Source organism: Aethalodelphis obliquidens, unplaced genomic scaffold (genome assembly GCF_003676395.1).
Source record: "Aethalodelphis obliquidens isolate GAN/ISIS:26980383/991018 unplaced genomic scaffold, ASM367639v1 scaffold75, whole genome shotgun sequence".
Lineage (NCBI taxonomy): Eukaryota > Metazoa > Chordata > Mammalia > Artiodactyla > Delphinidae > Aethalodelphis > Aethalodelphis obliquidens.
Window position 1 is genome coordinate 2,091,717 of NW_020838019.1, and position 27,544 is coordinate 2,119,260.

Sequence of the window (27,544 nt, forward strand, 5' to 3'; positions counted from 1 at the left end):
TCTGTGGTCTTCCTGACAAAAATGTATAAAGTTGATCTTGAGAGAACATCAGATAAACCCAAATTGAGGGACATTCTACAAATTAAGGGATCAATACATTTTAAAAGTTGCAAAGCTTTGAAGAAAAAAAGAAAAGAAAGATTGAGGAGACAGCACAACTAAATGAAAAGTGGGATCGTGGACCAGAAAAAAGGACATTTGTGAGAAAACGCAAAATTTGTGGAAGTCTAAAGATTAGATAACAGGAGTGTTAGTTGCCTGGTTTTTAATAGTTGAAGGATGATTGTGTAAGATGATTACAGGGGAAGCTGGGTGACAGGTACATGAAAACTCCCTACTATATTTTTGTACATCTAAAATCAATTCGAATAGAAAGGTGCAAACATTTCAAGTGGACACAATTTACATGGGATCATCCTTGGGCATACAGCTCTGCTCTGTGGGAGCCTCTGCAGAAAGTGGAGTAGCGGGGCCCGGAGGCAGGGGTTGCCCCGGCGGGTGGAGTGCGCATCTCTTCGCGTGTGTACGGCGCGGGGCGGCGGCCGAGCCCGGGGGCCGGCGGGAGCGCGGAGCCGGAAGCGGCGGCGCGCAGGGGTGTGAGGGTTGGTAGTTGCCTTGTAGGCCGCGCGAAGCCGGCTGTCGGGCTCCCGGGGACTCTCCCGGCGCGGAGGGCCGTCGCCATGTCATCCCTGAGCCCCATCCAGATCCCCAGCCGCCTCCCGCTTCTGCTCACGCACGAGGGCGTGCTGCTGCCGGGCTCCACCATGCGCACCAGCGTGGACTCGGCCCGCAACCTGCAGCTGGTGCGGAGCCGCCTGCTCAAGGGCACGTCGCTGCAGAGCACCATCCTGGGCGTCATCCCCAACACTCCCGACCCGGCCAGCGACGCGCAGGACCTGCCGCCGCTGCACAGGTAGGCTGGGCGGCTCAGCGGCAGCGGCAGCGGCGGCGGCGCGGCCTCCTCCCGAGACCCGGCCCGGCCTCGGGGCGTGGGGCTCGGGGGGCCCCGCGGCGGTGTTCCGCCTCTTCAGACGACTCACGCGCCAGACGGGGGTGACAGAGGAATGCCTCGTGACCGTTAAATGAGATGACTCACGGAGTCGTGAAAGCTGCACGATTAGCTGCTCAGCATCTGATGGGAATTTCCTTTCCCGCCCCCCGGGTCTTCAGACTCCTAGGCCGGTGCTCTTAACCTTCCAGGCCCCCCTCTTTCTTTTCCTTTCTCTCTTGCCTTCCCCCACTCCTGTCTTCTTTTTTTAACTTCTTTCCCACCTCTTTTGTCCTCTTAACGGAGATACTTTGCTGCTTCACGTTTTCTCTTTTCCCGTCCCATCCTAAATTGCACCATTTCCTTATTAATTTGGGGGTGCCTGTCTAACACACTCCCTGCCTCCCCCGCCCCCTGCCTTCTCTCTTCCCCTCACTGTTTCTGTTTTCCTTCCTAAAGGGCCTTCCCTGTTCACATTGTCCCTTTTCTCCCTTTCTAGAACTTTCCTATCTTCTCATGTCTTCTCATATCGTAACGTTTCTTAGGCCCCAAGCTTACCACTGGATTCCCCTACACCGTGGCCCTAGTTGTGTGACTTTGGGTGACAGATTGAACCTGTGCTTATTTCTCTCTTCACCTGTAATTTGGAAACTAGCAGCATCCGTCTTTTACGTGTGTTATGAAGATGAAGTGAAATCACATGTGTGGTCTGTTTTGCGCCAGGCTGGATAAATGGTTGCACTGACCAGTACTGTAGCCACTAGCTACAGAGCACTTGACATGTGGCTTGTCCAAATTGAGATGGTAGTATTAGAGTGACCAGTTGTCCCGGTTTGCCAGGGACTGTCCTGGTTTCAGCCCTGAAAGTCCTATATCCCAGGAAAACCCTTAGTTCCAGACAAACCAGGGTGGTTGGTCACCCTAAATGTGCTATAAGTGTACACTACACACTAGATTTTGAAAATTTAGTATGAAAAATGTGTTGTTGATAAATTTTATATAGATTAAATGTTGGAATTAAGTAAAATATTAGCATTTCACTTGTCTTATTTTCTAATGTGGCTACTAAAATTACATATGTGGTTCACGTTATATTTCTACCAGACAGCACTGGTACGCAGCATGCTCTCAACAAATGCCATTATCTTCAAGCCTCCCAAGCCCCTGCCTCCTTTCCTTAACTCTTCTTGAGGTATTTTCAACTTAGAGCTCCTCCCTCGTTCACCTACAGTTATCCTTTTTTAAAATAAGGTGTAGCCTGACTCTCAATGGTTTTGGGGAGAGTTAGGAATGTCTTATTTTTGTCCAAAATCTTGTGATTATATACTCTCCTTTTAAAGGAGAGTCCATAGCTTTGTTAAAATTCTCAAAGGAGATTTGGTTCTCCTCCCCTCCTCTTACAGAACAAAACAAAACCAAAAAAACCATAGCAGTCCATTGTTGGTCCACATTGCAAAAGCCTCGCTTTTCTCAAGCATGGAAAACATTTTGGTTTCCATCTGATATACTTTGCTTCTTGCTTGAGTGGAATTGGGTACTTTTCGAGTTTCAGTAAACTGTGACAAATTGTGTTGGATTTTGGTTTCCCTACATATGACCCCACTCCTTTAGCCTTTGTTTATTTCTCCCCTAATTTTTTGCTTTCTGTGCCCAGGTACTTAGTTGCCTGTTGAGGCAAGAGTGCTCAAGATAAGCTGTTTTGTTTTAGTTCTGCTGATTACCCATGGGTACACTGTGAATTTCGAAAGTAGATTAGTCATGTTTCAGGTTTGAGTGACTATTTGTTGGTATGATTCTGGCAAGATTTTGGAGGGTTTTTAATTTCTTTTATGTAAATTCCTCCAAAACAACTAAATTCTTCTGCTTGGAAGTAATCACTAATATCAGATGATGGGTAATCTGGTCCTTGCTGTTCATATTGCTGCCTTTGTTTTAAATGAATAGCAGTGTTAAAATTTAATCATTTAAGTTAGAAAACATACATAGAAAATTCTTCATAGAACTTCAGCATTATGAGGACCCAGCAGACCATCTCGTTATCCTAGAAATATTATTTGCTACTTGAAAAGTCTGTAGAAGGTTTGCATTGCATTCCTTAGTATTAGGTTCCAATGTCTTTTTTCTCTAATATCACCTTTAAATGCTCTTCCTTTAAAAAGTTAAAGGAGCTTTTTTTAAAGTAACCATTTTATTTTATTTTGGCCCACACCCCCTTGCAGTGGAAGCGGGGAGTCTTAACCACTGGACCACCAGGGAAGTCCCTAAAAGAGCTTTAATAGTACAAGTACTGTGTTGTCTATAATGTTATTTCTGTTGCGATACGCAAATCTGTCCTTTCCCAGTTACCTGCTTTTCCAGGTGGTAGTAGGACATCAGAGGGACGGTGAGGGCTCTCTTTCTGTCCCTAGTTTCCTTTAGACCATCCAGGTGACAATGCCTCAGTCTTCAGGGATCAGCAGAAGTAATTTGTTCCCCTGGGTTCCTTGTCATACAAAGTGGCAGGGCCAGGTGTTGACTTACCTGAACCAATTCCTTTACCGTTTTGAACAGCACAGTCCCTATCTGCACGTCAGTGTGCAGGCATGTCGCCTAACACAGGAAGAGCTTTGGATAATATCCCCACAGTCTAGAATTTGGTTCCCATGCCACCTCAGACCACCCTGCTTCACTGAACTGTCTTTTTAGTGGCTCCTCAGTGACCCATTGTTTTCTTAGTGCAAATGGATAATTAGCATTCCTTACGCACTGTCCTTTCATGCATTTCAAGATTGCCCTGCAGTCTTCTCCCAGCCTTCCATTCTTCAGGGCACCTGCCTTCATTTCCTCATAGTGCTGAATGCTCAGTCCCTCTTCATTTTCTGTGTACTTCATCTCTAGGACCCCAAATTAGTTTCATTGGCATTTGTCTGACAAAAAATGAATGATTTATATAGAGCAGATACACAGTTTCATAATTTGCCAAGCCTCTCTCCATGTGTTACTGTTATTTGTATCTATTAGCACTCTTCAGCATTCAAGAAATCTGATAACACTAAGATTTTAAAATTTAGTCTTTTATATTAGCAAGTATGTAATGAATAGCTCTACTTAGATGTTCCTAAGTCTGCATTTACTCTTTTTTTTTTTTTTTTTGGTGGTATGTGGGCCTCTCACAGTTGTGGCCTCTCCCGTTGTGGAGGATGCGCAGGCTCAGCGGCCATGGCTCCCGGGCCCAGCCACTCCGCGGCATGTGGGATCTTCCCGGACTAGGGCACGAATCCGTGTCCCCTGCGTCGGGAGGCGGACTCTCAACCACTGCGCCACCAGGGAAGCCCTGCATTTACTCTTTTTAAGGAAGGTCTGTCTGCAAGTTGCGTTTCTTAAATTCAGAAATGAACTTTCAAGAAAGGAGTGAAAATCAAAAACCCTGTAGTCACAGAAGCCTCATCTCTGGTAGAATTTGGGACTATCCTAATAGACTCTTTCCTTGTTTCTAAATCTTTATTAACAATGATGATACATTTTGCTCAAAATCATCAGATACTCAGGAAGATAAGTTGGGTGACACCAAGTCAAAACCAAAAAGATGTTTCAGTGGTCCTTTCCCAGAAGTGTGTAACTTTTGCTTCCAGAGCTTTGGTGGAAATACTTCTCTTCCTTAAGTGTTGTTAAGATGTAAACATTAGATATTAAATAATAGCTGTGCCTTGCAGTATCTCAGCTATTTAGAAGCTATGTTAATAGTGTTTATTTTTATACTTCTTATAAGTACAAATTCATATTGTCCATTGTGGTGGGAAAAGAGTATAATTTGTCATAAAACCTAATTCAGCTCCCCTATTGCTATTTAATATCCTTGTAATCATGGATAACTAACCTGTTTACCCTTTTTGAATCTGAATTACTCATTTTTAATAAAGTGCTACCTTCCTCACAGAGGTGAACGGTGGTGTGTAATGAAATAATACCTATGAAAGTCTTTTGTAAACTGCAGTGCAATAACCCTGTATGTTAATGGTTTTACCATTGCCCACATAGGTAGTTTTAAGTGTAGATTTCACAAATGGAGGTTGGGGGAAGGAGTGGGAAGACCCCATATTCTTTCTTTTAATATGGGCAGAACTGAAGTAGCATTATTTGGAAAAAAGATTTGGAAGATTAAGGATTCCAAGAAAAATGGAGGGCTTTAAAGTAAAGAAAAAACGAAAGAAAAGAAAAAAGCAAGTGGTTGGCAAATAGACCACAGCTATCCTCATCTTGGAAAACTGCTTTTTGCAGTAGTGCTGCTTTTAGATTTTCCCACCACTGTAGTTTGATGGTTCTGAAAAACTTATATTATCTAAGTCAGTTTCCAAATTATACAGATCTTATCCATTGTTGTCAGACTTTGGGTTAAAATAATATTTTACAACTCTGAGAGTAGTTCTCAGGAATTTCAGAAATTCTTTGTACTGTAAAATACCACAGTAATTAAGGTGTAGATTTACAGAGCTACAACCTAAATGGAAAAAACACTACACATTTGGGTACGAATAAATGCGGATCTGTTGCAAAATCAAATTGTTGCTTTTGGTCATGCCTAATAAAGTGCATAGTAATAGAAGAACTAGGATATTTTGAAAGATGACTGAGTTGATATAAAGCCTCTGTATCATATGGATCATAGTTAGAAGGAAAGTATTAGATTAATTGAATATTTTGTTTACCTATTTTTATATGTAAAACCTAGAGCCCAACATGCAATGCAACTTGTCTAAAATAACATTAAACGTTGTCTTTCTTTCCAGAGCTTTTACCCCAAATGTCTTTCACTAGGTAGTTTGTTTCTAGCCATCTAATTATTTCACACATCATTGTTTTTTCCTTTAAAAAGGGTACATTCTTTTTATGTACCCTTTTATTTTTTTAGGTATGTTGTCAACTATAAGTGATTTAAAGCAAGAAATAATTAACATATTTAAAACCTTTATATATATATATGTGTGTGTGTGTGTATATATATATATATATATATATATTTTTTTTTTTTCCGGTACGCGGCCCTCTCACTGTTGTGGCCTCTCCCGTTGCAGAGCACAGGCTCCGGACGTGCAGGCTCAGCAGCCATGGCTCACGGGCCCAGCCGCTCTGCGGCATGTGGGATCTTCCTGGACTGGGGCACGAACCCGTGTCCCCTGCATCGGCAGGCGGACTCTCAACTACTGCGCCACCAGGGAAGCCCTATATATATTTTTTTTATTAGGAGGAAAAGCATAGTATAAATCCAACTTAATCTCTTTCCAGTTTGGAACATCTTCCTTTCACAGTTAGGAAAACTATTTTATTTGCTTTGTTAGAAAACTCACTTTTAGTCTTACCTTTAATCAGTGACATACCCCAAATAATTAAATTTGTTTCCTAATCTGGAAGTTTGGATTTGTCTCATCTCTCTCTGGTTTCTCCTTGGCTTCTGGTTTGTAAACCCCTTAGACCAGGAACCTGGTTTCTTGTCTGCTAATGTTTCTTGTATATAGAACTGTAAACTCTTCCTGCATTGTGTAAGCATTGGTGGTTGTCATCTGCAGTGAATTATAGTCTTCGTTGGTCTCTAATCAGTTTAGGTATGGCTAACTCTTTCAGGCAGTCGGAGTTGGTTTTAAGGGAATGGGAGATAGAACCTACTGTTTGATTAGTGACTGAAGAAAAGCAGCCACGACAGAAATAACTCAATAGATGATTGCCAGATCATTTCAGGTTTTTAAAGTACATGATGTTTTTTCTCTCCACCAAATTATCTTCCTAATTTTTGGTTTAAGTTCTTGTTTAAATCGAGTTTTATCCACGTGATATGCCTGGAAGGGTGTTCAGGAAATTATATGCATGGCTCAGAATAAACTGAATGGTGGTGGGAAGCTGAAGGTACAGACAATCTACAGAATGAATCATTTACGAGGAACTAATCAAGAATTAACTGCATCTAGAAGTGAGCAAGCTCACTAAAATATGCACATACTGTCTGTGCCATCAGTATGTTTGAGACGGGTAAGTGTAGTATTCCAATGTCACCATGGTCCCAGGGTGTTGAGAGCTCTGGTCACTTTGATTTTAGTTTCTTTCTGAAATTACAAGCTTTCCTGTGCCTGAGGGGAGAAACTATAATGGTAGTTTGGGATCTGGAAGTGTCCTCTGAACATTGATCTTTCTGTTTCGTATCACTTCAGCTTAGTTTGGATGAAGCTTTCTTTCTGTGAATTAGTTTATATGTGACTTGGTCAGAATTGCGTGATATGGAGCTAAGACTTAAAGTATAACATTTTCAGCTCGTGTTAGGTGAGGTGATTACCACTTAAACAGAACTAGGTTGACGTCTTCCTGAGATGTAGGTCTGTGACTAACTCTCCTCAGTCCATGAAAGTGTGGCCTCTGATATTTAGCCCCAGATTGAGAAATTCAAAATTCAAGGACATACGTGTTAATTCCCAGATCTGATGGCAGTTTTATAGATTGATTATGTAAAAAACCTGGCTTGGAGTTAGTAGCAAAACTGGTATCAGAAGGAGATTTCTTAGATTGGTTTACATCACGCTGTTTAAATCTGTCTAAAATGCTCATATATATTCTGGTGTAAGATTGCCTCATTCCCAGCGGGCAAAATTAATTCCTGTATAAATCTCAGCTGCATTTACTCATGTTTTTATGCTTAAATAATCCAGATGTTTAGGAATTTCTACCTAATTTTTGAATGGCTAATTAGAATGAGATGGCCCCATATCAGATGGTAGGGACTTGTACTGGATGCTAAGTTAAATAGAGAAATAATTCATTTGCACTTGGGACGTTCTTTGGTTTTTAATGAATTTCTCAGAAAAGGCAACCCTTTTGAGGTTTCTTTTTTTTTTTTAACATCTTTATTGAAGTATAATTGCTTTACAATGTTGTGTTAGTTTCTGCTGTACAACAAAGTGAATCAGCTATATGTATACACATATCCCTATATCCCCTCCCTCTTGTGTCTCCCTCCCACCCTCCCTATCCCACCCCTCTAGGTGGTCACAAAGCACCGAGCTGATCTCCCTGTGCTGTGCCGCTGCTTCCCACTAGCTATCTATTTTACATTTGGTAGTGTATATATGTCGTTTTCACTCTCTCACTTCATCCCAGCTTACCCTTCCCCCTCCCTGTGTCCTCAAGTCTATTCTCTACGTCTGCGTCTTTATTCTTGAGGTAAGTTTCTCTTCTACCATATTGAGCATTTGTAATACTGATGTTCTGTGTTTTTCAGGATTGGGACAGCTGCACTGGCGGTCCAGGTTGTGGGCAGTAACTGGCCCAAGCCCCACTATACTTTGCTGATTACGGGCCTGTGCCGCTTCCAGATCGTACAGGTCATAAAAGAGAAGCCATATCCTGTTGCCAAAGTGGAACAGCTGGACTGGCTGGAGGAGTTTCCCAACACCTGTAAGACTAGGGAGGAGCTAGGAGAACTATCGGAACAGTTTTACAAATATGCAGTACAAGTGAGTTGCTTTTAGTTTTTCCTTAAAACCCTATTCGGTTTCTTTGTTGCCCTAAGATGTGATGAATTTGTTGAGTGGTGAAGTTTTCGGGCAGTATATGTTTAAATGATTTCTCAGTATATTATAGTACATTGATTTCAAACTGCTTTTGTCTGGGATTGTACCTAAATCATTCTAGGACATACTAGCCAACCCTTCCTAAACTTTTTCCAAAGAGTATTTCTAGAGTTTTCCTTATAATTTCCAGTGTCTCCAAACCAGGTAGTTATTAAACCTAAATAATCTTAAACATTAAAATACTGTACAGAAGCTATTTGTCACTAGACTATCTAGGCATCAAATTATATGTTATGTTGGTTCAGAAGTCAGGATCACACTGTGAGTGGTATGGAAGATTAAGCCCATGGTTTCAAGTATGGCTGAAACCTTGATCCTCTAGAATTCTGGGAGGGAAGCACACATTAGGCGTGCATAAGCAGGTGTTCATAGCCTATGGTATTTGTACCTGATGTGGCATTTGAAGCTACACATTGCTAGTGTGGTGAACAACAATAGAAAAATAGAAAATTTGGCACTACAGCTGCTGTGGGGGCTGAAAGAGACTTCAGTTTGAGAACCAGAGTAAGTGAATGTACTGTTCAGGAGTGAAGAAAATAGAGTGGAAAATAGAATTTGTCTTCCTTTTCCTGAGTAATCCTCCCTGAGTCTCCGTTCTTATGTTGGACATAGCTTTATAGCTTCTTTCTCTTGTTCTTTACTTCTCTCCACTATCAATCAACAACAAAAATTTAAATATGTAAAGGTTCTGTAATGACATTAAAGGGATTTTTAGAGAGAAACATCACCACTATTTACTGCCATCATGCATCCAATTTTATTTTTGCTTGTCTTCTTGTCTTGGTTCCTATTCAGTCTTATGTTTTGTTTTCTTATCTATATCTAACTTTCGTATTAAGTACTTTTATGAATTCCATTGAGTTGGGATATCATAATTTTATCATTTCTCTTCTTAGACATCAGGATTGTTTCCAGCTAATGCTTTTCTTCCATCCCCTCTACATCTTCTTCTACAGCCCTCAGCAGTAGACTTCTTCAGGAGCTTTCGGTTTCCTTCTAGCTGCTTCTCTTTGTCACCCACCTATTCATTAATCCTTTCTAAAGAAGCTTTGGGTATGCCTCTCCCCTGAGTAGAAGACTTTAACGGCTCTAGGGTAAAGTTCACATTTCTTGGTATAACGTTAAGGCCCTTCGCAACTCTAGTTACTTCCATTTATACCCAGAGTTCTAGCCACACTGTATGTCAGAGAGCTTCACATCTTGTTATTTCATGTCTCTGTGATTTTACCTTCTGTTCTGTCTGCTAAGAGTGCTTCTCCTCTGAATTTTCAGACTTGACTTATGCTTTCCCAACTCCTATAGGCTGTTAGTGCTCCTTTGCATGCGTATCCACAATTGCTTAAACATCCCTTTTAATATAATGCTTATCACGCTGTATTGAAATTTGTCTTGTAGGTCTCTTTTCCCTACCAAACTTGAATTCATCCCTGCTTTAACCATGTTACACTGAGCCCTTTATTGTGTCTGACAGATAGTTTGTACTCAATAAGTACTTGGAGAATGAAGTACTGTTTTAACAGTACTTGAAGTACTGTTTTATTTTCTTAGAATGACTTTAGGAGAAAGAGTTTTCCAATTTTATTATCTACTTCTCCCACCTGGACAGCGTCATCATAATTATGCTTTAATTCTTTTGACTCTAGGCAGGTAACAGATAGGTTCCAAAGTTACAGTGCTTTTAGAGAGGTTTGCTTATTTCTGGCATATGAAATCTCATTAGAGTGACTGTATGAGGATTTGGTACATCATCTGTGTTAGTCAGTGTGGTGTTAAGTTAGTTTTGCTGTGTTAAGTATTCCAGAATCTCAGTCACATAGCGTGACAAAGGTGTATTTCTCACTCACACTTCATGCCCCAAACCAGCGAGTGTGGTGATCTAGCAATTAGAGTCACCTCGGGACCCCAGTGGGTTGGAGATTCATTTCAAAACGTGCTTCCGTTATTGCTGAGGAAGGAAAAGGAAATGTGGCAGAGCTCTCAGTGGCTTTTGATGCTTCTGCCCAGAAGGAACTGTCACTTCCCCTCATGTTTCATGGTTCAAGGCAGGACCCATAGCCATGTACATCTGTATTCAAAGGTGAGATAGAGCAGCCCTACCATGAGGTGAAAAGGAAAGGGAAACTGTCAGTAGCCCCAGTGACTATCACAGTTACTGAAAGGTTGCCTTGAGCTTAATCTGTCTTAACTCCAGGCTATACCCTGGAAGTTGTTTTTTAAAAAATCATTCAGTCAGTGCTCAGATTCTAGTTAATCCAGTGTTCTTCTGAAAAACAGTATTTCAGCTACCGATTGGTTAATATAATAGCATCAACCATGTTAAATTTCCAGAATTTGACAATTACACTGATTGTGTAAGAGAATGCCTTGGTTCTTAAGAACAAGGGTCATGATGTCTGTGATTTACTGTAAAACATTCAGCAGTAATAGTGTGTGTGTGTGTGTGTGTGTGTGTGTGTGTATATAGAGTTGGGGAGAGAGAAAGCAGATGTAACAAAATGTTAACAATTGGTGAATTTAGGGGAAGGATATTAGGGGAAGGAGTTTCTTGTACTATTGCAATTTTTCTATAAATTTTAATTTTTTTCCAAAGTAAAATAAAATCACAAATTTACAAAGCCTTTTATAAACATTAGTATTATCCACTTTTTTTTTTTTTTTTTTTTTTTTTTTTTTTTTTGGTATGCGGGCCTCTCACTGTTGTGGCCTCTCCCGTTGCGGAGCACAGGCTCTGGACGCACAGATTCAGCGGCCATGGCTCACGGGCCCAGCCGTTCCGCGGCATGTGGGATCTTTCCGGACCGGGGCACGAACCCGTGTCCCCGGCATTGGCAGGCGGACTCTTAACCACTGCGCCATCAGGGAAGCCCTTATCCACTTTCTGAACCATTTTTGCTTTTCATTCTGATTGACATTTTAAAAGTACTTCTCTTTTCCTCTGAGTCCTGTAAAAATGCCTGAACTCTAATAATCAGTGATTTTTCAGAAACAAAGACTTTCCCTGAGGCCAAAACATTAAACCTCTATGACAATTTGATTTTTTAAATTCACAAATAATGCCATATTTCATTAAAAAGACTTTTTTTTCCCTTGTAGTTGGTTGAAATGTTGGATATGTCTGTCCCCGCAGTTGCTAAATTGAGACGTCTTTTAGATAGTCTTCCGAGGGAAGCTTTACCAGACATTCTGACATCAATTATCCGAACAAGCAACAAAGAGAAGCTCCAGGTAACAGTGTTCCACTCTGGAATGCCACGTTGCTTTGTCACTTCCTATTGAGATCTAGATAGTAAGTTTTGACTTTCAGGTAAGATACTGGAGACTCAAGTAGTTAAGATGCTTTTACGAGGCTTAAGTTGACTTTTACAGTGATTGCTTTACATTTTTGTATACTTAGGCATTTCTTGTATTTGCATTATCAGTACTGGTAGTCTGTCAATTTGTGGAAAAAGTTAAAGCTAGAATAATAAAAAAGCTAAATATTTAATTTAACTTAAATATATAAATATGCTTTGTCTCACTACTTTTTTTTTTTTTACGGTACGCGGGCCTCTCACTGTCGCGGCCTCTCCCGTTGCGGAGTACAGGCTCCAGACGCGCAGGCTCAGCGGCCATGGCTCACGGGCCTAGCCGCTCCGCGGCATGTGGGATCCTCCCAGACTGGGGCACAAACCCGTGTCCCCTGCATCGGCAGGCGAACTCTCAACCACTATGCCACCAGGGAAGCCCATGTCTCACTACTTTTAAAAGTGTGGAGCTGTGACCTTTCCCTTGTGTATAGGCCTGCTTTTTTAGAATTCTTCAGGTTTCTTACGTTAACCACCCCTATGATGCGATATTTATGATTTTTTATGATTTTCAGGTTTTTTTATTTAAAGTGAAATGAGTTTCTAAGATACTTGAAAAATAATCCAAATGCGGACTCTTAGATTTGAATGTCTTTCCTGCAAACTATAAAAGTTTTCTTGCACATTTATTTTTGTAGTACTTTTAAGCAGTCTGCTTTATTGAATCTTCGTAGAACATTAAAGTTAGTTTTCATTGAAACAACCCTCCTTATTTATTAAATAAATCCCCAGTTTATTTAATACTTCAGTCTAACAATTATACTAGCAAGTGCAACTAATGCAGACAGGCTGGGTTTAAACACAAGAATTCGGTTCAGCTGGTAGGAGCAGAGAAGGCAGGAGCTCTAGAGAGTGACCTGGCTGTAGGCTTAGCAAGGGTATTTTACTGAAGGACCAGAGAGTATTAGTCACTCAGACAAATTGTTAGTGGAGGTTGGTTAAAAGTGCTCCTAGTCTCTTGTGTATGTAAAAATTTAATATTTTGAACCTAAAGTTTGTATAGACCTAATATGTAGACTGGGCTTTAAGAGAATAATTCCCAGAAAGAGTTGACATAAAATGTGTTTTGTTCTTGCTCTTGGAACAATACATAAGGCTTCATCTTTAAATGGAAACTCAAGGTATTTTTACTCTTGTGTTTTTTTTTTTTTTTTTTTTTTTTGCGGTACGCGGCCCTCTCACTGCTGTGGCCTCTCCCGTTGCGGAGCACAGGCTCCGGATGCGCAGGCTCAGCGGCCATGGCTCACGGGCCCAGCCGCTCCGCAGCATGTGGGGTCTTCCCGGACCAGGGCACGAACCTGTTTCCCCTGCATTGGCAGGGGGACTCTCAACCACTGTGCCACCAGGGAAGCCCTATTCTTGTTTTTTTTAGGATTCTGGTATTTGTGTCAGATTACCTTGCTGATAATTTGGTTGTGTTAACCATAGTGTAGCTGTGAATGTTGATAGAATTGTCTTTTCTACTCAATTTAAGTCATGAGTCTTGACTGCCTTGTTTTTGGAGCATGTGTTTCTGAGAGAGAGATGCTATACATTTCCTCAGATTTTAGATGCTGTGAGTCTGGAGGAACGGTTCAAGATGACCATACCACTGCTTGTCAGACAAATCGAAGGCCTGAAATTACTTCAGAAAACCAGAAAACACAAGCAAGATGATGATAAGCGGGTAAATGCTTCTTTTAATCCATTTCTTCAGGTTCCTAGTTGTTTTTGTGTGATGTGAGATTCAGGGTTTTTTTTTTTTTTTTTTGAAGAAAAAACATGGGGGAATAAATAAAGAAAGGAACAAGAAGAAACAAGTTCATTGTCTCTTACACTCAAGTTACTGATACAATTTTGAATTTTAGTTTGTTTCCCCCTGCTACTTCTCCTTGTCTGGATCTTTTTTTTTTCCTTTTAAGCATGTAGACATTTTCTCATTTTTTGTTTTTGTTTTGGTAATCATTGAAAGGGATAGTTTACTAAGCCATTTTTCTTTCTGCCAAACATTGTGTGATGTTTTCAGTATTTTAAAAATTGGCAAATAACCACGATGAGTGTCTTTGAGTATGACTTTTTTTCATTGTATACAGTATTAAGAACATACCACAAAATTGTTTCCTAAAAGGACTGTGTCAGTGTGTTGTGCCATAATTTGGCTTTCTTAAAAATTTAATTGTTTTTACTTTTTAAAGTTTTTTGGCTGACTTTTTTTTTTTAACTTATAAAAGTTTTTTGTTTTAACTTATAAAAGTTTCAATTTTCATATATAAACTGTTAGTCTTTTCCCTTCTTCTAAGCTTAGAGTCCTCTATCCTCCCGGGATTTGATAATATCCACTTTCCTTTTAGTTTTCCTTTTGTTGATTTTTAAAAAGTATTTAACTTTTTAACCTATATGTATTTTATTTTGCCCTGTTAATAAGGTAACGATAGCAGTTATATTTTTTCCCTTTTTATTTGACCTAACACCATTATCAAATAATCCTTCACTTCTCTATTGATTTGTGTATTTGTATGGAAGATGCGATCTGTCTGAAGACTACTTTGAGCTGTTGGTTTTACTGTTGTTATGTGTGGGCAGAGTTAGGATCAGGAAAACATATTTGATGTGGACAAGTGTGATGATGGTTCTAAGAAAGCTGTTGGAGAACCAGAAGGCTGTTGGAGATTCAGTGGAAGGTTGAGAATAATGTTACAGATTTGATGGTCATCAGCACAGGAGCGTTCCTCCATTGAAGAGAAGACATTGTGGAGACAGAAGAGCAGACGGGAAGGATTCCTCCCTGGTGGGACTAAAGAAGGAGCAGGAAAGTAGGCTGAGAATGAGAGAGATGGGAGTAGCTCATCTGGTGGTTGGTGTTCTAGAATACCATGCCATTGAAAGCAAACACCAGAAATCTGCTTGAGATCAGATCAACTCAGTTATTTATTTTGTGCAAAAGGACAAGCCAGTGTACATTCTGCATTGGGAGACAGAAAACTTACAGCTTGCTAGCAACTAATATTACCATTGCTTAAAAAGAAAGTTGCTCCAGAAAATTATCAAACAAGCAACTGTTACTTGAAAATGTAGGAATCAGAGGACAATTTTTGGAGTTTGCCTAAAACTGTCTCCTTGCCTATTCCCCGAAGAGTTCAAAGTTCTCTTTTAGCGGCTGGGGAAAAATTGCATAAAACAGTACTTTTGTCTCAGCAATGAAATAATTGATGTGCTTTTATAAAATCTCACTTAAATATTTTATTTTTAGCTTTTCATACTTTAAAATATTTTATTAATTTTGTTTGCTAATGACTTAATGCGAGAATAAAAGTATATATTTAATATTTCTGTTTTTATAAAATAACTTTTTTTTTACTGTTTTATGTTTTTAACTTTATATATTAGAATGTATTAAATAGGTAATTTCATAGGTTAAAAAATAAATTCCGAGACATTTAAATTCAATACCATTGCTTCTCGGCCTTTTGGCTAAGATCAAGTGTAAATTCAATACCAGTATACCATTTTGCTCCAGTAGTGGCTAGAGTTGATTCATGATATTAATGAGTTGAGAATTTCAAAAGAGCAGGTAGTTTTAAAATATGATAGAGAGTCATGGAGAAAGAGAACTTAAATAAGACCATTTGACTTGGCAAAGGAGAATGTTGTTGGATTTCAAAGAACGATTTCAGCACAATGGAGACAAAAACCAAAGTACAAAGTACAAATTACTAAGTAATTGGTAGGAAGGGGGAAGTGGTGGTTAAAGCCTCTTGTTGGAAAAGCAGAATATCACAAGGGAATTAAATAATGTATAACTGGAAGGGACCGGAGGTAAGATAAAATATTTTGAAAGGAGGAGGACTTTTCTGTCTGTTGACGACAAACAGAATAGAAGCAATGGTGGAAAGATTAAAGATGTTAGAGAGAAACTTTGTAGTGTAGGGGGCAAAATGGAATTTATTCAGTTGCCAAATGGTTAAGTGGTCATAAGTTTATCAAGAAAATAGAACTACCATATGACCCAGCAATCCCACTACTGGGCATATACCCTGAGAAAACCATAATTCAAAAAGAGTCATGTACCAAAATGTTCATTGCAGCTCTATTTACAATAGCCCAGAGATGGAAACAACCTAAGTGTCCATCATCGGATGAATGGATAAAGAAGATGTGGCACATATATACAATGGAATATTACTCAGCCATAAAAAGAGACGAAATTGAGCTATTTGTAATGAGGTGGATAGACCTAGAGTCTGTCATACAGAGTGAAGTAAGTCAGAAAGAGAGAGACAAATACCGTATGCTAACACATATATATGGAATTTAAAAAAAAAATGTCATGAAAAACCTAGGGGTGAAACAGGAATAAAGACACAGACTTACTAGAGAATGGACTTGAGGCTATGGGGAGGGGGAAGTGTAAACGGTGACAAAGCGATAAAGAGGCATGGACATATATACACTACCAAACGTAAGGTAGATAGCTAGTGGGAAGCAGCCGCATAGCACAGGGAGATCAGCTCGGTGCTTTGTGACCGCCTGGAGGGGTGGGATAGGGAGGGTGGGAGGGAGGGAGACGCAAGCGGGAAGAGATATGGGAATATATGTATATATATAACTGATTCATTTTGTGGTGAAGCTGAAACTAACATACCATTGTAAAGCAATTATACTCCAATAAAGATGTTAAAAAAAAAAAATAAATAAATAAATAAATAAATAAAAAAATAGTGGCTGCAGTAGTAGCTCAAGAAAAGACAATTCTTAGATGTTTTAATTATTTCTAGTAGCCAGTTCCTTGCTTTTTTTTTTTTTTTTGTCTCATGCTGGTAGTGTTAGCATATATGGAAGAATCATGTCCACCTTATCTTGGTCTGCTTTTTAAATCCTGCTCCCTCCATATGTGTATGTGCGTCCTACTTTTTCTGAACTTTAGTTCCTAAAGATTTAGACTCTAGCCATAAAAATGTATATGTCTAGCTGGATACTTCGTTTCCAATTTATTTTGACATGTGGTTTTACTTCTCTACTTTATGCTTTAGGTTATAGCAATACGCCCTATCAGGAGGATTACACACATCCCAGGTACTTTAGAAGATGAGGATGAGGATGAAGACAATGATGACATTGTCATGCTAGAGAAAAAAATACGAACATCCAGTATGCCAGACCAGGCCCACAAAGTCTGCGTCAAAGAGATAAAAAGGTAAATTGTAGAAGCTGTTCGTTCACTAGTATTTTCATTTTGCTTATTAACGTTAAAAATTGTTGCTCATGGAAATGAATCTGCCAATTTGCATTACAAAGCTGAGTCATTTGTTTCATATTCTTTGATCTTTCTCCTTTTCTTAAGTTTAGTATAGTCATGGACCACTCTATTCATCTTACCTTTCCGTTGTCAGCTGTTATATTTCTTATCTTTATGGCTTTCCTAATTCTCAGGTTATAGCTGTGATCTGTGGAGTGCTTTTTCCTCTTCATTCTTCCACCAGAATCTGATTCTCAAAATGTTCTTAATACTCCTGAATCAACACCACTTTCACTAGTCTTTTCCTCAAATGCTGAGTATAAATGATACAACTCTTCCACCTACTGTATGCTATCAAACATGACCACTATTGCAACTGCCTTTTCATAGTCTTTTTTTTAAGTAAATCTTTATTGGAGTATAATTGCTTCACAATACTGTGTTAGTTTCTGTTGTACAACAAAGTGAATCAGCCATATGCATACACAAGTCCCCTCATCCCCTCCCTCTTGAGCCCCCCTCCCATCCTCCCTATCCCACCCCTCTAGGTCATCACAAAGCACCGAGCTGATCTCCCTGTGCTGTGATGCTGCTTCCCACCAGCCAACTATTTTACGTTCGGTAGTGTATATATGTCGATGCTACTCTCACTTCACCCCAGGTTCCCTCTCCCACCCTGTGTCCTCAGGTCCATTCTCTATGTCTACCTCTTTATTCCTGCCCTGCAACTAGGCTCATCAGTACCATTTTTTTAGATTTCATATATATGCGTTAGCATAAGGTATTTGTTTTTCTCTTTCTCACTTACTTCACTCCGTATGATAGACACTAGGTCCATCCACCTCAGTACAAATAACTCAATTTTATTGTTTCATTTTATGGCTGAGTAATATTCCATTGTATATATGTGCCACATCTTCTTTATCCATTCATCTGTCGATGGACATTTAGGTTGGTTCCATGTCCTAGCTATTGTAGATAGTGCTGCAGTGAATATTGTGGTACATGTGTCTTTTTGAGTTATGGTTTTCTCAGGGTATATGCCCAGTAGTGGGATTGCTGGGTCATATGGTAGTTCTATTTTTAGTTTTTTAAGGAACCTCCATACTGTTTTCCATAGTGGTTGTATCAGTTTACACTCCCACCAACAGTGCAGAAGGGTTCCCTTTTCACCACACCCTTTCCAGCATTTATTGTTTCTAGATTTTTTGATGATGGCCATTCTGGCTGGTGTGAGGTGACACCTCATTGTAGTTTTGATTTGCATTTCTCTAATAATTAGTGATGTTGAGCATCTTTTCATGTGCCTCTTGGCCATCTGTGTCTTCTTTGGTAAAATGTCTATTTAGGTCTTCTGCCCATTTTTTAACTGGATTGTTTGTTTTTTTGATATTGAGCTCCATGAGCTGTTTGTAGATTTTGGAGATTAATCCTTTGTCTGTTTCATTTGGAAATATTTTCTCCCATTCTGAGGGTTGTCTTTTTGTCTTGTTTATGGTTTCCTTTGCTGTGCAAAAGCTTTTAAGTTTATGTCCCATTTGTTTATTTCTGTTTTTATTTCTGTTACTCTAGGAGGTGAGTCAAAAAAGATCTTGCTGTGGTTTATGTCGAAGAGTGTTTTTCCTGTTTTCCTGTAAGAGTTTTATAGTGTCTGGTCTTACATTTAAGTCTTTAATCCATTTGGAGTATATTTTTGTGTATGGTGTTAGGTAGTATTCCTTTTCACAGTCTTAAGACCATATTTTGGGCTTCCCTGGTGGCGCAGTGGTTAAGAATACGCCTGCCAATGCAGGGGACACAGGTCCGAGCCCTGGTCTGGGAAGATCCCACATGCCGCGGAGCAACTAAGCCCGTGCGCCACAACTACTGAGCCTGTGCTCTAGAGCCTGCGAGCCACAACTGCTGAAGCCCGTGCGCCTAGAGCCTGTGCTCCGCAACAAGAGAAGCCACCACAGTGAGAAGCGCACACACCGCACCATAACAAAGAGTAGCCCCGGCTCACCACAACTAGAGAAAGCCCACGCGCAGCAATGAAGGCCCAATGCAGCCAAAAACAAAGACCATATTTTGCTTAGAAATAATGTTTATTCAGTTACTATTTTCTTCCTTAGATTATAAACTCTAGAGGGTAGGGACTGTCACTTTCTCTTTGTACAAGATAAAGTACAGGGGAACCTTGATGACAGGATAGGGTACATGGATTGATTACATTTTCTGGATAATCTCAGGGTTAAATAGAAAACCCATTTTTCCTTTCCATACTTGTAACGTTGTAACTATATTGCATTTTCTTTTATGAGTGAATTGTAATCAACCTAACTGATTGCTCGGTAACTGAAGGTTTGACTTCTGAGGTTCACAGTTAAGAATATAAATGTTGTTGAGGCATATTTTATATCGACTCTGATATTAGTTAATAAATGCGGAACATCTGTTGTGTGCAGAACACCTTATTACGCACTGCATATATTTTGGAAGTTGCATTTTTTTATTAAATATCTGGTGAGCTGACTTCATCTCTGATACAAAACAATATGTAATTATTGTATTATGCATGATTAGGCACTTAAGTAAATCATGGGTAAGTGTGACTTAGACCCTCCCTGTGAGATACTGATACTGATAAGGCCATATTTCAAGGATAGAATCACATATAGTGTTCCCCACCAGTTTGCAAGTATCTGTTTAAAACAAAATAATCATTTTATTAACTAGATTTTTAAAACTTTTTTCAGATTTGTTTAGCCAAAAATGCATGATATATCTGGCCATGAAAGGGAGATATACTTGGGTTTTCTGTTTTACAGAATTTTTCTATGTTCTTGAACAGATTTGCTATGTATTCTTTCCACACAGGCTCAAAAAAATGCCTCAGTCGATGCCAGAATATGCTCTGACTAGAAATTATTTAGAACTTATGGTGGAACTTCCCTGGAACAAAAGTACAACTGGTGAGCAAACAAAGTAACACCTTTTTTTGCGGTCTGATTGTCTCTCAGGAAGCTCAAGCAAATTCTGTTGAAATACTCCCCATTGACTTCCTGTTATAGTAGTTCATGATGTAAACTATTTAGAGACCAAACTTGTGTCATGTAGGTTTTAGGATGAAAAGGAAAAGAAGGTGCTTCATGGAAGTACCTTTCGCCTAATTTTGGAGAAAGTAAGATTTTCTGTAATTGGTGAAAAATGTGTTTCTCAATACCAATAGTCAGACAATAAACTTTTATATTTATGTGCTCTTTGTCAGGAACATAGGAAAACAAAACAGTTTTGAGGTAGTTGGCAGTAAGTGCCAACTCAGTACTAGAGACAGTACATCTTTTATGTTTTCTAAAGGAAATAATTACATATAAAGGCAGGATAACAGTGGAACAGTTTTACCATTTGGAAGTTTGTTTTTCTCCCACTAGAACTTATTTAAAGAGTTTAAATTCTTTTCATCTCTCTATCCTTCAGTAGAATTTTTCTACCTATCAGGAGCATTTTATACCAGTTTTCTTATGTATTTGTTATGTATTTTCTCTTGGGGTAAGAAATATACTCAATCGTCTTTCAGAATCTTCAGAATCATTTTATTTGAATTTATGTCTGTTATTGGACACTCTTTTGTCAAGTTTACATACAAGGTTTGTTGAGTTCAGCAGGGGGTTGATTGCCTGAACTACTTTTGGCATAAGTATAGCTGTATGGTTGACTTTTGAAAATTGAACAGATATATTATCCTGGCTAATAAAACTCTTACATTTAAAACAATGCTAGAAATTTTGAAGCATTAGCCCTAAAACGCACATTTATGCCCCACATGAGGTATGATATACATACTAGATTTCAGGATGTTGAATTTTTAATATTAAAAAATACTTTTCTAAAAAAAAATACTTTTCGGTTAATCTACAGAGGACCATGCTGTCTGGTATTGAGCATTCAAAAAAATTATTTTTGTCTCAAAGAGGGCCCAGAATGAAGCATATTTGTGTTAAGTTAACTATGCTGGGGCAGTGTTAAGGTTAAAACAACCCTATATTAATTAGTTTTTTTTTGATAGGCTCACTTAACACATTAATGTGTGTGGCTAAAATTTTATATATAAATGGAATGATATAGTATGTGCCCCCCCCTTTTATTGGTTCCGTCACTCAGCATAATTATTTTAAAGCTCATCCATGTTACTGCATATATCAGTAGTTGATTTATCCATTTACCTGTTGTTGGACATGTAGGTTTTTGGCAACTGTATATACAGCTGCTGTGGACTATGTCGGTAAATTTATTTCTTAATTTATTTCATGTTTACATTCATGACAGAATATTGCCCTCTAGTTGACGGTGTTTTACCAGAAAAACTGAAGCTGAATTTCTTAGTTTCATTCTTAATTCAAAATTTTCTAGAAATGCCGTAGTAAGATAAATGCAGGGGAGCATGCATTCCCATTGAATTAGCCCCTAGTTGTCACTTGGTCAGTTTGAGTTCTGATGTCTGTCTGGATCTAGCTGGGCTGTTAGGAAATACATTTTGGTTCAGATCGCTTCAGTTAACTCCTCACTCTCCATTGCCTACTTTTAAGTGAAGTGGTCCTATTCTGTGAGATTTGGAGAGGGTCCTGCTCCCTGTTAGTTTAGACCTGGGAAAGAAAGTTACATTTAAACTTTACATGTTTGGGCTTCCCTGGTGGCGCAGTGGTTGAGAGTCCGCCTGCCGATGCAGGGGACACGGGTTTGTGCCCCGGTCTGGGAAGATCCCATGTGCTGCGGAGCGGCTGGGCCCGTGAGCCATGGCCGCTAAGCCTGCGCGTCCGGAGCCTGTGCTCCACAACGGGAGAGGGCCACAACAGTGAGAGGCCTACTACAGCAAAAAAAAAAAAAAGTAAGCTTTACATGTTTAACTGCTCTGATTTCATTTCATCTGTGTGAAATGAAACATCTTCCATTTTGGTGTGTGTTTGATAGGTATTTTTTTGTGTCATTGATGGAGTGGTGGTAATTTCCAAACCCTGTTATTTTCTCTGTTGACAGTAGGGCTAGCGCACAATGTGAAGCAGCACATCTAGGTAACTTGGTAACACCAGGGGTCTTGTTTTGAAATTTTGGTGTTCTTTTGGTAATGTTTTTCTGTGCTTCAGGATTTATTTTAACTAATGACTTAAGAGAAATGCAGGGTGTATATAGTATAATGGCCTGAGAATATTAAAATTGCAGGTTTTATTATTTGCTATTAGTAGCCTAGTAAATTGCTCTTGGCTTCCTCCCCTTCCCACTTGTCCTATTTGTAAAGTGAAATTAATTAGTAGCTAGGAATTTTTGTCAGGTTCATACAATGTAATTGTGGAGAGTTGAGGGCAAAATGTTTATTTGAATGCAGAGTGCTAGCTCCCATTCTTCACTGAAATAGCCAAGAAAATATGAAAACAAGGCAAAGCTTTTTTTTTTTTCCTTTACAGCTCAGAGAGTTTCTGCTGGATGTGGTCAGCATTAGAGACACATAGCACTCATGTACCCATCACGAAAACACTTCTCATTGTTCATCATTTCAGTGGAGAACTGAAGATGGGTAAATTGTGGTACAGAAGTAGTCATGTTGAGCTTCTAAACCAGTACTATATAGACTTAGGTCTAAATAGTTATGAGTAAGATCATAAAACTGTGAAAATGTCTTTCATAATTCTTGTAAAGGGAAGCTTACCTAAGTAGAGATTATCAAAAGCAGAAAGGAAAGCAGAGAGGAACGAGTTGGAGGAAATAAGTTTGTTGATTTTCCATCTTGAATGGAGGGAGCCAGTAGATGCCATTTCAATCTTCTAATTGTAAATAGAAAAATATATGTTCATGTAAGTTTTAAATTTTTTATGTTTAATCACAGGTATTATTCATAATAGGAAACACACATTCTGAATCATTAAAAATAATATTCAGAAAAGATACATCCTGTATAGAAAAGATATACAACAGTACGTAACATGGAAATTATCTTTCCTTAAAAGTTTGAAAGAACTTTTAAAATTGTCTTTACGTGGCATATTAGAAGAAATTCCTTCACTATTTTCATTTTTTCCTAAAGTACATAGAAGTCTATTCTTAGTTTACTAAATGTTAATTAGGAATGGATGTTGCGTACAACAAGTGCCTTTTTAGGTACAAAATGACATTTTGATGGAAGGTGTTTCTCCTTGGACATGATGATATAATGAATATGTTGATAACTGAATATTGAACCATCTTTGCATAACTAAAATAAATCCCACTGGGACTTAGTAGATTACTCTTTGAATAGATTTGATTTACAAGCATGTTAATATTTAGAGCTGTGCAAAATGGAATTGGTCTGAAGTGTTTTTGTTTGTTTGTTTGTTTACTATGGTAGGTTTTAGTGTTAGGGTTAGCATCATGAAACAGGAAACTTTCCACATTTCATTTATTCATATATTCATTGGTTGGCTTCTGAAGCCAGGAAAGGGAAAGAAATTTTATTCTTCCCTTTCCAAATCACTCAGCCAGGACTCTGACTAAAATGAATAGTACTATAATTAAATTACATACATTACAGCTTACCTGGGTTTTTGTAGACTAGCTTGGGAACCAAACTACCATTTAAGGCATTTTTTTTTTTCTTGTAGGAAAAATGTATAACGGGTTCCAAATAACTGATTGAAAGAGTGGACTTGTGTGTGTTTTTCTCTCTTCCATTTTCTTCTTCACTGTCAGTATTGTGGCTGTGGATTATCCTCTAGCTGCCACCCAGCTGATGAATTCCTTTTGGCTTCCATGACCTAGTGTTTAATCTGTGATTATTTCAGAGCCTGAAGCACATCAGTAAACCTAATGAAAGCTTGGCTCTAGAAACAGGGCCTAATTCATACATTTCTGGTGAGACTTTAATGGACAGAACTTAGGCAGTTCTTTATGTCTTAATTTTTTTTTTGACTTAATTTTCTTTTTGACCCAGCCCTTCTGTTTTAGAAGATTAGCTGAAGGAAATAATTACAGATATATGTGGAGATTTAGTTACAGGGATGCACAGTGAAGCAGGCTTTATAACTGTAAAGATTTGTGGATAACCTAAATGTTCAGCAATAGGGAATTAGTTAAATGAGTGTGGATAATTAAGTAATGGAATAATATGTACCCACTAAACTGTTACTGAACAATACATTTGACACTGAAAGATGTCTGTAATAAGTGAAAAAACATTTTACAAAACTTGAAGACCCATATAATCTTAGTTTGAAAAATAGGTATGTAAGCGTGTGTGCACGCATACACACACACACTCACCCCCTCACACACAGAATCTGGAATAATACGTACTGAAGTGAAGGTAGTGATGTTCTCTAGGGGAGAAATGAAATTATGGGTGACTATTTCCTTCTCCTTTTATTAGTGTCATAGGGTTTTCTGGAATGAGCATATATAACTAATTGTAATAAGAAAAAAACACTTAAAAAAAAAGAACAAATGCCAGCACAAATAGAATATGTAGAAATTATGTCTCCATAGAAATGTGTATCTAGAAAATCATTCCAAATGAAATGAGTATTAACTCCTTGAGTTTTTAATTATGTAGTGTCTACTATTTCTGTAAGTACTAAATCTTTTTAAGCAAGAAAACCAAGTCCGGGTCTCCCTGAAGACTCATTTAGAAGAAACCAAGCCTGTTCTTGTCACATCTTTTTTCAAAAAACTATTTTGACTCTTACCAGCCTGGAAAGGAGTTCTCCCATTGAAAAATTCCACATGCTCAGATTGTTTCTGTTGGGTTGCTTGACAGACCGTCTGGACATTCGAGCAGCTCGGATTCTTCTGGATAATGACCATTATGCCATGGAAAAATTGAAGAAAAGAGTGCTGGAATACTTGGCTGTCAGACAGCTGAAAAACAACCTGAAGGGCCCCATTCTGTGCTTTGTCGGCCCTCCTGGCGTTGGTAAAACAAGCGTGGGAAGATCAGTGGCCAAGACTCTGGGCCGAGAGTTCCACAGGATCGCACTTGGAGGCGTGTGTGATCAGTCTGACATTCGAGGACATAGGTAGAATACTTCTCGGTTTAATCTCTGATTTCCTTCCTTTTCATTTGTCTAGAGCCACCCCCCCCTCCCCAGCACCACCAAAAGCCAAGGCATAATGTATATCTTTTTCTTAAAGGCCTCTTTGTGTTACCTTGAATGGAAAGGACATTTATGGTACTTACCTGCTAGTCTAAAGCCTCTACCGTCAGGGTATACCCAAACTAACCTTGATGTCTGTGTGACGGTGGATGTGGGGGTGGGGTGGTGTCTGTGCCTCAGCTTTCCTGGAATCTCATTTGAATGCAATTATAAATTAGTTATAATTAAATATTATATTTTTATATTTATTTTGGCCCAATAGCATTTCATAAATAATGACCCATAACTTTTAGAGTTTAAGGAATAAGTGCAATAGCAGGCAAGTAGGAGGAGGTAAGAAATCTTTGATAACAAATTTATTATGTTTGCATTTTAAACTTTCTTTCAAGGAGGCTGGGTTGCAGTGTGAGTATGAATAATAAGGAGAAAAGATAATAAAGGCTTTGCATTTTTGATACCCTTTCTATAAAAATACATTAAACTGTACGAACTGTGTCTCTGATTAATCTGACATTATTAGAATGAGATTTGCATGTTATGTTCGTTGTTTTGTTCTCGGTGGCTCATATCGGAAGATGCTTTGGGAAAGCATGAACCTCTGTTTCATAGTTGCAAGTTGTGAGAAAACATACCTATAGCTTATGTGTTAAGGAACATTTAAAAATGTAGAACATTTAAAAATATAGAAATTATGAACTGATTAAAAGAATATGATGTTGTATACCTGAGACTAATATAATGTAATATGTCAATTATATCTCAGTTAAAACAATTTTTTTGAAAGAAGGCATGTAACTTTGAGTAGAAAGTAATTAAACTGAAGATAAAACTTCTAACCTCAAGATCATAAACTCAATCTTAAAGTTGTAAAAGCATTGCAGGTTATAAGTGGGGGCTTTGGCAGGCAGGCCAGTGCAAGCAGTGAACAACTGCCAGTGGCCAAGGGTAATTTAAATGCATATTTACAGTTTGGTGAATATGGATTAAACTTGGATTGTGGGGAAAAGAAAAGAATACGATGCTTTTATAACATCTTATTTTCCATTTGCCTTATTCGTGGAATCCTTAGGCAGGGATGGGAAACTATTTCAGAAACTTTTTCATGAAAAATGTTTCTTTTTATTCTCTTTTATTTGCTTATTTACAATTCTTACGCATTGAAGAAAAAGCATTCCAAGATTTTAGTAAATAAGCAATGAGGACTGCAAATTAGGTCAGGGAATTGATTTGGGTCAGTTTTTCTGGCAATTTCAAATCATGTTTTTGTTGCCTAGACTTTCTTATTCTCACATGTGCCACTAGAGGCTGTAGTTTGCTTTTGTAAAGAAATTGGCATCGTGGGCCCATCCTGGAGAGGCTAGATCTAGGACCTAAATCTTCTGATTTATGCTACAGAGCTTTAGGGAGGTGTTCTGCATGCAAGAGACTTGATTCCTGCACTCAGAGTTGTCTTAGTTTATTTCTTCCTTTTATTATCTGTGGCACAGTATTGTGTGATATTTGATGGAATTTAGAGAGTGAGTTTGTGGAGTTACTGTCATGTGAAATTAATGTCATGGGCACATGACATGTAGGTATTTGTCCTTATTTCTTCCTACATTGGTATTGATTATTCAGTAAGGCTTGGAGAGTGCTTAGTGCCCAGCACACCCTGAGCATTCAATAAAAATTAGCTTTCATTATTATTTTAATTCTCAATTCTCAGGAGGACAAGTTTAGATTTATAAGCTTCAATATGACTTTTTATAAAATTCAATCTGATTCTTAAATTGTACCTAAAATATCCTGTTTTGGGCATTATTATTTAATTTATGTGGCAGAATTGTGGAAAATGTTTTTTTATGATGCCTGCTGGTAGGCAGTATGTAATGTCATAATCCCCACCACTTCTTATGAGCATTGTTGGGTTTAAACAGATCTCTGTTTTCAATCTTTACTGAAACTGATAGACCTAAAATTTGTTCTCTTTTTTCAAGTGAGTATCCTTTCCTGTGTGTGACTATTGTTAAGAGGATTGAACCTAAAGAAAAAGAGAATTTATTTTCTTTATGAGTCTTTTGTGAAAGGAGCTTGTGTATTTTCCTAAAATATGTGTAAATATAAGCTTTTTAGAAATGTGTGGGGCTTCCCTGGTGGCGCAGTGGTTGAGAGTCCGCCTGCCGATGCAGGGGACACGGGTTCATGCCCTGGTCCAGGAAGATCCCACATGACACGGAGCAACTAGGCCCGTGAGCCATGGCCGCTGAGTCTGCGCGTCCGGAGCCTGTGGTCTGCAATGGGAGAGGCCACAACAGTGAGGGACCCGC

The 27,544-nt window shown here is 38.7% G+C and overlaps 1 protein-coding gene across 3 annotated transcripts in view; it reads left to right on the top strand.

The window, feature by feature from the left end:
- The first annotated feature begins 593 nt into the window (after positions 1 to 593).
- Positions 594 to 27,544, top strand: part of LONP2 (lon peptidase 2, peroxisomal) — a 98,791-nt gene continuing 71,840 nt past the window's right edge. The window contains exons 1-7 of one of the 3 annotated variants that reach the window (XM_027092217.1): positions 594 to 913; positions 8,229 to 8,463; positions 11,674 to 11,805; positions 13,468 to 13,590; positions 16,934 to 17,097; positions 19,996 to 20,090; positions 24,902 to 25,160. In XM_027092217.1, coding sequence (XP_026948018.1) covers positions 681 to 913; positions 8,229 to 8,463; positions 11,674 to 11,805; positions 13,468 to 13,590; positions 16,934 to 17,097; positions 19,996 to 20,090; positions 24,902 to 25,160 — 1,241 coding nt within the window. In that variant the 5' untranslated portion in view covers positions 594 to 680. The remainder of the gene's footprint in view (positions 914 to 8,228; positions 8,464 to 11,673; positions 11,806 to 13,467; positions 13,591 to 16,933; positions 17,098 to 19,995; positions 20,091 to 24,901; positions 25,161 to 27,544) is intronic. The other 2 variants (XM_027092215.1, XM_027092216.1) reach the window with 2 other exon arrangements.